General features: G+C 38.0%; 1 protein-coding gene across 1 annotated transcript; it reads left to right on the top strand.

Annotated features, from left to right (window-relative positions):
* The first annotated feature begins 971 nt into the window (after positions 1-971).
* syt11b (synaptotagmin XIb) lies at positions 972-12363 on the top strand. Its single transcript, XM_079895892.1, has 4 exons — positions 972-1283; positions 6344-7260; positions 8532-8652; positions 9229-12363. The coding sequence occupies exons 1-4, from the start codon at positions 1250-1252 to the stop codon at positions 9537-9539; spliced, it is 1383 nt and encodes a 460-aa protein (XP_079752018.1). The 5' UTR covers positions 972-1249; the 3' UTR covers positions 9540-12363.
* The last annotated feature ends 949 nt before the right edge of the window (positions 12364-13312 follow it).

A 13312-nucleotide genomic window follows, 5' to 3' on the forward strand; every position in this document is an offset into this window, starting at 1 on the left:
ATGCTATTCAATCTCTCCATATTTCAGTGTCAGACAGGAAGTATTGAACAATTTGCAATGCAACAAACTTTTATTAAACATGCAATTTATAATTTGTTGCAACCGTCCCCGACCCTATCAGCCATGACAGAACATCATATTCCTGCTAGACACACTGACTTTGACACATGCTAACCATGTCACTTAGAAGTCAACAAAACAATAATTCAAACTAAGTAAGTTTTGATTATTTCATACAAAATTTCAGGACAGTATGACAAAAATATATCTAATGAAAAAATTTACTTTCATACCTCCAAAACAAGTTTTGTTCAATAAATGCAGCAGCAGATGTTGAATATGTCTACTGTTTTCTTGGTGGGGGGAGGGTCTAACTGTGCATGTTCAGTATGAGTGTCATCACTCTAGATTGTTTCTGATTGGAGAAAAATGGCATGTTGCAACCATCCCCTGTTGCAACTGTCCCCGGTCTCCCCTACCTCGTTAAGATTTTAACACATTTGCATGTTCATGGTTCTCTAATGACAGTTAATGGTCTCATGACCTGCAGATAAACAAAGAATATGTAATATTTTTTAGTAAGCATTTTATTTAGATTGTTTTTATTTAATTTTATGTTTTGTTTCATCAATCACAAACCACCTGAAGTTCCCTTATTGGTGAACCCGTTTGGGAAACCCTTCCACAAGTCATATGGGAACTGCCTACTGTCAACTCCATTTTTGCACATTCTACTCATTTAACATACTGCATGGAAGTATGGATATTCGAACATGGGTTTTTAGTATTCTAATTTCATGTCATATATATATATATAAAAAAACATTATCTTGACGTATTTTTGCAAAGTGCATAACCATAACTACCACGTTAAACCAAGCTGCTGCATGGTCTTAAAGTAAAAAAAAAAACTGTTAAAGAGGTTAGAGATCTTATTCCCCCCTTTTTTATTTAAATGTACCTCTACGGATAAGAAAACACTGGAAAATACGGGACGGTGCGATCCTTGGATGCTCGCTGCTGGTGGGCGGTACTTACGGTCAGACTCTCAATCTGACGCAGTGCATCCTGACGCTCAGCATCCTTCAGGGCGCAGCATCCCACAACGGCCTGGACCGGACCAGACTAGAAGACCCCACGTACTGTAGAGATGTAGACACCCACATTATATCAGCTAAACGAAGGACCGTCGACATCTATTGTTTATTCCACGGCTGTTATCCGGATCACAGCGCGCCCAACCCTCAAAATGGCTGAAATCACTGAAATAAGCGCAGTGTACGGTGAGTAGCCTATAGCGCAGGCCTGAGGAGCCATCCCAACACGCCTGTGATATGAATACTACGTGTTATGGATACACCTGACCTGGTTAAGATATCATTAATTTCGGGTTTTATTTTGGAGAGTGCTTCTAGAAAGGGAAGTCAGACTATTTAACCGACATCAGTAGGCTATCTGTTGTTCAGGTAGTGATTTATTATATAGCGAGCGTTTGTGAACGTTGAATGCATGATGATTAAGTGTTTTAATGGAGTGATGCGCACATTGCGCAGTGAGATTGAAGCAGGAATGACGTGATGTCTATTCCGGACTGGACCCGAGGGCTCTTTGTTTGTTAATAACGCGCACCACTGAGATTACAGTCTCCACCCATGTGTCCTCAAAATCACCAGCTATATGGGCTGGAATTGAGCATACGAGCTCTATATCAGTAACTGAAAGATTTTGAGTCAGAAGTACTATTATACAAATGTGTGTTGTCTTTTGGAGTTGAATGCTGGTTTCAGTCATTTTGTTCAAAACCCTCTTATAGAACAATTTCTAATACCCCAAATTTTGTCATCATTTACACACCCTCATGTCCCAGACTTTCATTTGTATCATGGACAAAAAAAAAAGACCCTTTATTTTTTTTTCTTCAAAACATCTTTTGCTCAGCTGCTCTTTGGCTGGTACCATTTTTTTTACTCCAAGGCCCCACAATATCCGCAAAATTCAAAGCCACAATGACTTTTCCTGTCGTTCATGATTTACTGGATAAATTTTTTTTTTTACTTACAAAAAGAAAAACAGTTGTTGAGGCAGTGAATTATAATCTTAAGTTGTTTTAGGTTATTTTAATGCCCCTATGGGTATTTGTAAATACAGTAATTTTAGTATAAATCAAAATAATACAGAATTGATTTTCTCTATGCATCTGAATGAAGACAAATTTGATTATGTTATATTTTATGTTTTCACTTGAATTACAAGACCGATTTATGAAGCATTATCTTTTAAGATATATATTTTTTATAAGAGTGTCGTGTCTGAGGGTGTGAGATAGCATGACGGAAAGGAGTGTCCTCGTATCTGATGCCAGCACCAGCTGGCACCACAGTGCCCACCTCCATCTGGCATCAGTCTCCGAGAGACATTTATGCTCCAGACACCGTTTCTTCACCCACCCTCACTGTGGGCTGAGCACGATTTACACAAGGACCTCTTTTAGAATCTTGTAAGACAGTATTGTGCATATAAAATCATTTTTTTGCCATGTTTTACGATAACAGATCTTATCTTATATGGGATACAACCAGTTAACCTGTTGTTAATTTTTAAATTAAAATCGACAGGAAAAATGGAATTTAACCCTATTTTCTAAATGCATCTTAATGATTTTATTGTCAACAATATCCATGCATGTTTTATTTTTTTAACATCGTAATTTTATTTAGCGGTCATCACTTGATCTTCTAGTAAAACCAGACTTCTCTCTGGTGACTTCTCCAATCATTTAGTCTGCTTAAACACCGCCTCTTTCTTACAAACGACTGCAAGCTCGCATTCGCATCTTCCTCCATCCGATCAAGTTCCAGCCCTGCAAATTTTTCTTTTACGATAATCCATTACACGTCACATTACAGAAAAAAAGAGCTTTTACTACTTGTTACATTGTGACTTTAAATGGGTCAAGATTGAGGTTTTTCTGTTTTGCTGCATCATTCTGGTTTGACATCCACACTGAGACCATAGTGCTGGAATAACTGGCAGTACTAATTTTAGTCAGGGTTAGTAAATTGGCCTGAATTGATTCCACTGCTGAAGACAGTATTGCTGTTGTAGATGTGAATGGCCATTACCTGGTATTGGAAAGTCAGAGCACATAACATTGAACCCGTCATTTTCACCCACATAGCTTGTTTGTCATTTAGTGGATGCTTTTTATATGAAGGATCTTACAGTTCACTGATTGCTGTAACATAGATAGGGCTCTTTTAGCAATCCTCTCAGGTCTCCCCATCCTTCAATCCAATCTGTAATGTTTTATCTAGCAATGAGTTAATCTTGCAATGGTCATCTCTGATGTTTGATATTTGATCACTCTACCGTGTCCACAGTCTAGACACACCTATCAGGGCTCTAAAGGGATGTTACTTTGATTTATATCCTGAGAAATACACCAAGAATTTAATCATAGAGATGTCTTGGTTTGGTGGTCAGAGACTTTTCTACTCTCACTGCATTGATTAAAAAACTCTAACAAAACTGTTTAAGTGTGCGTGAGGTGGGTATTTCGTACTTCGGATGAGACGTAAAACCGAGGTCCTGACTCTCTGTGGTTATAAAAATCCCATGGCACTTCTCGTAAACAGTAGGGGTGTAAAAATTCCCTCTATTGGCCCTTGCCAATCAAGCCCTCTTAATAATCCCCATCAACTGAATTGGCTCGATCACTCTCTCTCCTCTCCACCTATAGCTGGTGTGTACTGTGGCTGCCGTTGTACTGTGGCTACCAACAACACATCATCCAAGTGGATGCAGCACACTGGTGGTGGCTGAGGAGAGAAACCTGTCATTGATTGTAAAGCAATTTCGGTGTACAGTAGTAGGATATACGCTATATAAATATCTCATTCATTCATCTATCCTCTTTGTTTGCGTGTGTTTTTGGTTCATGCGCATCTATGGCCCATGGGATTTTTCCAGGTAATTGGAGCAGCTGTTTTTTTGGAGCCTACCCAAGTCTTGCGTCATCTAGCAAGTGGGGTGAGGGTCTTTGTCTGAGGTTTGGTGAGAGTAATAGAGCAAAGAACAACATGCTGGGTGGAGCACTGGCAAATATCTCTTTCTGTCTGCCTTGTGCTGTTAATTTTGGCTGTAGCTCCATCGTGCTATTATTGTTTTTGGCTGTAATGACTATTCTCTTCTTATTTGATGTTTTGTTGCCTTCATCTTCACATTCTCTTCTGAATCTTTGTCTTCCTCCATCACAAAAAAAAAAAAAAAAAATTAAAAAAGGCATCCAGTAAACCTGCTGATCTCACATCTGATCTCATAAGTTTGGTCACTGTGACCTTATAAAATGGCATTGTGGGGTGGATAGAGCGTGGATTTCAGCATAAAGATTCATTGTTAATCAAACCATGTTTGAGCAGCTCATCTTACAATCGCCATATATCAGCAACATACACAAACACACTCTCCCGCAGGGAGTGTTTCTGTTCTGCTGTCATCTTCGTCTTAATTTATGTCACTGTGTCCTGACAACACAAGGACAGAAAGCTCTAGTAATAACTGTCCTTCAGATTTTTTATCAATGTTGAAAACAGTTGAGCTTCTTAATATTTTTCGATCCTTTTTTTGATGAATAGAAAGAGAAATATAACAGCAAATCTTCTGTAAAATAGTTTACTGACTTTTGATCAGATCAAAATTTTATTTCTTAAAAAAAAAGTCTCACAAGCATATGTATACATATATATATTAGGGGTGTAACGGTTCTCAAATCGAACCGTACCATCTCAAATCTGAAAACGCATAGGCCTACATGGTTTGTTGAAAATAACGTGTAAAACAGACGAGTTCCTAATGTATGTTTCTGTCGATGGATATGCATTCTGGCTTCCCGATATGTCACAACAGCGATGATCAAAAAATATGGACAAAACAGTCACTCTTTGTACACTTTGTTCAATGCGAGTGCTGTATGCTCATTGCTCAAACATGACCAGTCATTTACGCCGTCATCACCAGAGTGTTGTTGCGCGTGAGCGCTGGTGAGACCTGAGCAGCACACGTTATCTGTGTTTAAACTAAACTCATTTTCGCATGTTTGAAGCCATGGAAATTTTAAAATTCAAGAGCAAGAAGATACGAATGAGAACTTGAGAAACACACGGAAAGCCGTGTCTGCGCACAAATATTGAGTTCTCTTTCAACTCTTGCGCTTGAACGGGCAAATTCACTGTCTTGGTGAGTATCCTAGCAAACATTAACATAGTCAATATGTCTTAAGTTAGGGCTGCACGATTTATCGCAATGGACTATATGCACGGCCACTTCTTGGTTTTAGATAAGCCAGCTCAGTCAATTCTGGTCACCTGTCAAAAATCAAATCAATCAAATCAATCGTAAGATCAGCAGCCTAATATTCCTGCTGTTGTATGTGTTTTTAATGTTAATCAAACAACAAAAGACAAGGAAATCACTCACTACTCTTGACTGAAAAGCTTTTTTGTAACATTAATAAGGATTAATCTTTCATTTATTTTACATATGATTATTCAATTTCTGAACCTGAAAACTACTGTTAGACCTACTTGAAAAACATGTAAAGCACTGTTTATTTTATTTGTACCTTTGTTATGTTGTATTTATTTGTGCTGTTGCTTGTGGTTAGATTATTTGTTCTTGTTTTCTTTATTTTTATTTGATTGCAGTCCTTGTTTCTTGAACATTCTGAACCGTACCGAAACAGTGACCCTAAACTTACACCACTAATATGTGTGTGTGTGTATATATACTGTATATATACATATTCTCTCAACTGACATTCTATTCTATCCTATTCTAAAGGCCAACTTTACAGCATATGAGGTGCTTTTAAACAACATTTTTAACATAGCACACCATTAAATGCATTTACAGGGCAGTGACTGACAAACGCTCTGATGCGGCATTACATTTATACAGAACAGAAGCGTAAAGACACCTAGACAGAATGATATGATATGATTTCATGATATTTCATACCTATGTTGCAGAGTGAGACCGGATGCAGTAATTTGTTATAGAGTGGTTTGTCTCTGTGTGGGATTGTGTTCCTCTGCATCATGCGGGTGGAGTGGGCATGAAGTAGATATTAGAGCAAGTCTTCCGTGGGTTTGTCAGTCTGCATTTTCAGAGCTGTTGTGCTTTAACCATCTAGATTCTAGAACGAGAAAGACTGTTTTATTTTTTAAGATTCAAGCCTGTGAACATCTTCAGGTATGTTTAGACTGTTGGTGAATGTAGAAAAATGCATGTGATCAAGTTGTTTTTCAGTCTGTTTACTTTTCCGTCTCTGTTTTTTCTCTTTTAGATATGTCCCCAGTGCTGGCGGGGTTTATCGGTGCTGGTGTGTTGGTTGTTGCAGTTTTTGCGTTAATCTTTATGTGGACTTGCTGTCAGAAACATTACAACAGGAGGAACTACAAGCTCCATGGCATCCAATCGGAACACAGCGACCCTCTCACAGACCCGCCGTACAAGTTTATTCACATGCTGAAAGGAATGAGCATCTACCCTGACACGCTGACCAACAGCAAGAGGATCATTAGGGTGGCACGCCAGGCAAGGTCCCAGACCACTGATGGGGCTCAGGGCAGCAAGGGCCGCCCAGTGGTGCTGGTAGATATGGATTCGGCAGCAGAACGCGGAATGCTGGGAGAGAAACAAATGCAGATGAGGCTCGGGGAAAGTGGCCACGAGGTTCCCAGGCTGGAGAGGGAGCTTCCCGTGCGTGCGGATTACTGCTGTCTGGACAGTAGCTCTGCAAGCAGCAGTCAGACCTCCAGTACTACGGTTTCCAGCACGGCTACCCCCTTCACCCCTGCCGATGAGCCCAGCAGGGGGGACCTCAGCATTGCAATCGACTATAACTTCCCTAAGAAGGCCTTGGTGGTCACCATCCTGGAAGCTCGGGGGCTACCGGCAGTGGAAGGCCAGGTGGGCAGTGCAGACCCCTATGTGAAGATGACCATTCTCCCAGAGAAGAAACATCGTGTTAAGACTCGTGTTCTGAGGAAGACTCTGGAGCCTGCTTTTGATGAGACCTTCACATTTTACGGTGTGCCGTACAGCTCCCTGTCAGATCTCACTTTGCACTTCTTGGTGCTGAGCTTTGACCGGTTCTCACGAGACGATGTGATTGGGGAGGCGATTGTTCCTCTGGCAGGTGTGGACCCGAGTACAGGCCGGGTCCATATTACACAACAGATCACGAAGAGAAGTATGCAGGTGAGAGCGAGCATAACACAAACAATACAAATGTTCATATATATATATATATATATATACATACACAAGGAACCCAGATACATAGCATAACATTTCAAGCTAATATTTAAAAAAAGTAACAATAACTACGCTGACTTAAGTCTAATTCCTCTGAAGGTTTTTGTTTAATTGTTTGTATTATTATAATTAATATTATTTGAGATATTGGTAGATTTTGCAGATTTTTTTATCCAAAATGACTGACACTGAATTCACGGTACACATTTGATCAGTTCTTACTTTCCCTGGGAATCAAACCATAACCTTGGCACTGCTAGTGCCATGCTCTACTGTTTAAGCTACAGGAAGGTATTTATTTAGAGCCCATTTCAGATTTAATTAAACAGTTTTCATTTAATTCAGATTTAATTCAACAGTTATTTCCTGAAATTAATTTGTACTGCATGAAAAAAGCATGTGAACCACATGAAGGGAAATTTAAGTAAAGAAAATATTTTATATTTTTATTACATTAAATATCATAACATTACATGTATAATATTTTTACATTATGTATAATATATTATATTTCATGCTAATATTAACAACCACACAGTAGAACATTGCTGTAAGTTTAGTTTATACCCATCAATAACAATAACTAATGTGACTAAAGTCCTTAAACACATGTTTCAGTTTAATTTTAACAATTAGTTTATGCATTTTATTCATGCTGCCACTGTGTGACTAATTCATCTGGGTTCTTTTTATAAGTCTGACACTTATATGAGCTCAGCACTGAATCATCACTCCCATCCTCCTACTGTAGTTTGCAGTCATTGATAAATGTGCTTATCCTCCTGCTCACTGAGTGGGTTTAGATGATGCGTAGACAATCCTGTTGGCACATACATGAAAGCCTCCTCGTGCCTCCGCACAGAAACGAACCGAAACTCAACAAGTTGAGCTGCCAAGATAAATGGAAAACAAGTTATAAATGAGTTATCAGCCCAGTCATTTTGCACTTATCATTAATGCATCTGTTACTTTGCTAATACACCATGCGTAGAAGAGCTGCTATGACATTTTCACTTACCTGCTTATGCTGCAGTTCTTCCAGTGCTGTGGAGGTACACAGAGGACCCATGGTCTTATTCTTACATGTACAGCTGATTTAAGACCTCAGTATTAAACCTAGTCTAAAAAATAAACAAAATGGTTGTCTTGCAATTAAGAATGTATGAGAGAAGCAATTTATTTGACTTTTGTGTCTGTGTATTTGATTTCTCCAGTGTGTAAGCCATGGAGAGCTGCTGGTCTCTCTGTCCTATCAACCTGTTTCTCACAGACTCAGCGTGGTGGTGTTAAAAGCGAAACACCTTCCAAAACTGGACATCACTGGGCAATCTGGAAGTATGCATATATTTTTTTCTTGTGTACATTTTTGTTCAAATGTTTTGGGGTCAGTAAGATTTTATCAGTCAGTAAGTCTTAAATGACCACCAAGGCTGCATTTATTAGATCAAAAGTCAGCAATATTGTGAAATTACAATTTTCAATTTAAATATATTTTAAAATGTAATTTATTCCTGTGATGGTAAAGCTGAATTTTCAGCATCATTACTCCAGTCTTCAGTGTCACATGATCCTTCAGAAATCATTCTAATATGCTGATTTGGAGCACAAGAAGTATTTCTTAAATTATTATCGCTGCTGAAAACAGTTGTACTGCTTACATTTTTGTGGAAACCGTAATACATTTCAGGATTTTTTGATAAATGGAAAGTTCAAAAGAACAGTATTCAATTGAAATAGAATTATTTTCTAACATTATAAATGTCTTGCTGAATAAAAGTATTTTTGTAATCTTACAGACCCTAAACTTTTTACAGATAGTGTATAATTAAATGCAATATTTTCAAATATGAAATGTAAATATTTTTTCTTCTAAATATCTAATCAAATGGCCTGTCTTATCTTGTGTCCCAGATCCATATGTGAAGTTAAACGTGTTCTATGGCCACAAGCGCATTGCCAAAAAGAAAACGCATGTGAAGAAGAGCACACTCAACCCTGTCTTTAATGAATCCTTCATCTATGATGTACCGGCTGAGTTGCTGCCAGACATCTCTATCGAGTTCCTGGTCATGGACTTTGACCGCACTACTAAAAACCAGGCCTTAGGACGGCTGGTGCTCGGCGCAAACAGCCCCTGCCCCTCGGGTGCCGCCCACTGGCAGGAGGTCTGCCAAAACCCACGGCGCCAAATCTCAAAATGGCACACACTCAATGAATATTAGAGCTTCACCACACTCTCTCCTTGCACACACTCAAACACAGGCACACAGGAATAACAGAGACAGAGAGAGTTTGGGAAAATATGCCTTTGTTACCGTCACTTGGAAGGTAACTGATCTTCAGGAGGACTAAAAAAAAAAAGAAAGACTTAAGCCAACATTTACGTCATTGCTGATGCGATGACTGGCCTCGGAAATGAATCTTTAAAAAAAAAAAAACAAGTACACTCTTACTTTCTCGCTCAGATGTTCATACACACACACACACACACAGCCAGAACATAAACATACATGATAAATAATAAACGAGACCAAAATATTGAAAGACTGTTAGGGGTTTGAGGTTTAGGATTCTGTAATTGTCCTAATGAAACTTATCGCATGTCTTAACACTCCATGTTTCACTCCAGAATGGGACATTGTGTGGATTTGTGATGCCGACACACATAAAACAAGCTCTGTTTTTAGGCATCTGATTATTGGAACTTACATCAAGGGGAGCTTGTGATAAGTGGATTCTGATATGTACTGGTTCTCCAGTGTTTGAGCAATGCACTGAAGTGACGCATAGGTTGTATGATCTACGCTAAAGATTTGTTCTGTTTCGCTTTGGCTGGAGATGTTTCAGAGATTCCTGCTGTGTCACATTCTCCACAGCTATAAGTTGAGTCATGTGATTGTACAACAATAACATCTTTTGCCAGCACTCTCGGCCTGATTTATTGCTAGTGCAACAATTTATCACGCACTTTGGATAAATCTGGCCCTGAAAACCTTAATCTGCACTGCTATGCTACAAACAAACTCTGAATGTCACTGTCTGTATGAATTTCATACATCAGAGCTTCACTTCACCATAAAACAGAGGTTCACTGTTTCGTAGACTACTAGCCCATGTCATCAGATGCTCTTTTTAAGGTGGATTGGATCCGCTGTCATTTTAAATCCTGTGTGATATAGAGATAGACAAAGCGGTGTGTTCGTAGTTCAGAGCTGGAAAGCACTGGCATATTAAGGGGGCATTCTGAGCCCTCTGGTGTTATGTTTGGGAAATGGAAAGATATGTAGCGGTATATCATTTGTAGTTCATAAAGTCAAGAGGGAATGTATTCATGTAATTCTATCAGTCTGTCTATTCTTCTAGCATATCTTGTTCACCTCAGTTCCCCCTTTTCTGTCTTATACCACTTTTCCACATCTCTCTTTTATGCTGAAAATTGGTACAGTCATTTATTTGATTTAGAGTGTGCGTACCCTCAAGATCTAGATGGTTTGCCAGTGTGCCTGCTGATAGCCTGGGCCTTTATCTCTGATTGGTGCTCCTCACTGCTAACAAAGAACTGTCTGTATTTCATATGGATGCAGAATTAAGGTTGGGAACTGAGAATCAGAAATTATTCCATTAGAAAGAAATACTGGAACCAAATGACGTTCGACTCCATTAACAATTCTCGCACATGCATTTTTTCGCTGATGCAGACGAAACGTATTAAAAAACTGTTTCCTGTTTTCTCAGTTTCCTGCACAATTTATTCAGCAGCGCCACAAAAACACTATTGAATCTACAGCGTTAAACAGATAGCAAGCCCAGTGTATTACAATTACAGAACAAGTTACTAATTTATTTTTAGTGAATTGAAACCTGTGCAACCAGTGTAGTATGCTTCCTGAACGAATGACTCTAATGAGCCGGTTCTTTTTAATGAATGAAAAATGTACAATGCACTTTAGTACAATTCTCTAAAAACAAAAGGACTCTTAATGAGTCGGTTCTATTTAATGTATCAAACCCACAAAACAACTACATCAATAGTTGTAGACATACTGTCAAACACAACTACAGTAAATACATTTAAAAAAATACATTATGTATTTTTTTCATTGGGATTTTATAAATATTAATAAATAAATAGTTGTCACATTTTTGTTTGAGTATATTTAGGTATTTTTAGTATATATACTTAAGAACAATTATTGGTCTGCATTTATGCGGCCTCTAAAAAAACACGTCAAGAATTGTTTTAAATGTATTTATTACTGAAATTATTTAATCATTTGGCAATGCAATTGCATTTTTCCCTTAAAAATGTATTCCTTCAAAATACTAAAAAATAATTGTTAATTGACCGTTCAGGAATCAGAACAGGAAGCAAATCCTTTACATTCCTGATCCCCATGCCAAGTAGGAAATCTGCCCAGGATTCAACAGACCCAGCAGAGCAGGGACCATCACTGATCTGGGAAGCACAAAACACGGTGTCATTTCTCAAAAATACATAGCAAACATTCCCACTTAATTCCCCACAAATTAGCCACTAGCAGTCAGCTGGTCGTATGGCACATGGTTTCTCTATCATAGAGGTGTAAGATTCTAAACTGTAATTCTAGATGGAAAAAATGCCTCCTTTCCATTCAAGCTTCTAACATGCTAAATTCACACTCCCTGTATAAAAGTGCACTCTATCCACCCAGTAATGGCTTTCATGTAGAAGATACTTCTTTGTGTCGGATCACTGTCATGGCAAAATGGAAAGATATTAAAAGATTCAACCCATGTGAGAAACAACACACAGGAGAGAAAAAAACAATACATTTTTAAAAAAGTAATTTGTGACCTAAGCACAAACGCTTTGGTGTTCAAAATTAAATTGGCAGGAAACTGTGAAAAATGTTGTATTAGTGCAAACTAAAAAAAAAAATATCTTGTGAATATTTGACGTATAATGTACTACAAAATGCTGTGAGATCTCTGCTAATGTTACACACCCACCTGTATGTTAGTGTTCTTAACACCCCACTGAATGTGCAAAATAAACGTGATACACAAGTGAATTCTCTCTAGTATATTTTCACTCCAATATTTAACGTGTTTGGATATTTTCATATGACGTCTGCTTGAGATGGGTGATATAAAATTAAACAAGGCCCTTTTGTAAATCAAAATATGTTAATATTAAAGGGATAGTTCGTTAAAAAATAAATTATGTCATCGCCCTCAAATAGTTTTAAACCTGTAAGAGTTTCTTTCTTCTGTTGAACACAAAAGATGGTATTTTGAAGAATAATGTAACCAGACAGTTGACAGCCTGGTTATGGGGCCCACTGTTTGCACCTGTTTGGTTACCAAAATATCTTCTTTTTGGTTCAACAGAAGAAAGATACTCATAAAGGTTTGGAACAACATAAGGGTGTAAATGATGACAGAATTTTCATTTTTGGGTGAACTATCCCTTAAAATCCCTTAAAGAAAATGAATGGCATTAAAGCTAGACCAAAGCAAATATCTGCGGTGTGAGCAGTGACGTCAATTAAAATTAAATTATTTACCAATTACTAAATGAAACCATGAAGGTTTCTTGTGTCTCACAAGAACATTATTGATAGTAAACAATTCTGATATGTAAATGTTACCAGACATGTTTGACTGTGTAATGAAATAATGTCCTCTTTTGCTACAAAACCTTAATGGAAAGTCTGAGAAATTTCCCAGGCTCAAATTGTCAAACGATTGTTTACACTTATTAAAAGGTCCAGTTTACAGAGTAACTTTTTTAGTTGGGAATTGAGACAAACGGATATGAGACTACATTACTCTCCAAAGAGAGCCTTTATGAAGGATTTCAATTATGACATGGCAACATGAGATGACCTTAATGTACCTCATCTCCAATGAAAGATTGATTTTCTCAGAAGAAACCTCAAGCTTCTGGTAGTCCATTCTTCCTCATTCAATTTCTGAATCAGAACAGGAATGCTGATATAAAGGGGACTGAACA

Source organism: Squalius cephalus (genome assembly GCF_949319135.1).
Source record: "Squalius cephalus genome assembly, chromosome: 15".
In the NCBI taxonomy this organism is placed as follows: Eukaryota; Metazoa; Chordata; class Actinopteri; order Cypriniformes; family Leuciscidae; genus Squalius; species Squalius cephalus.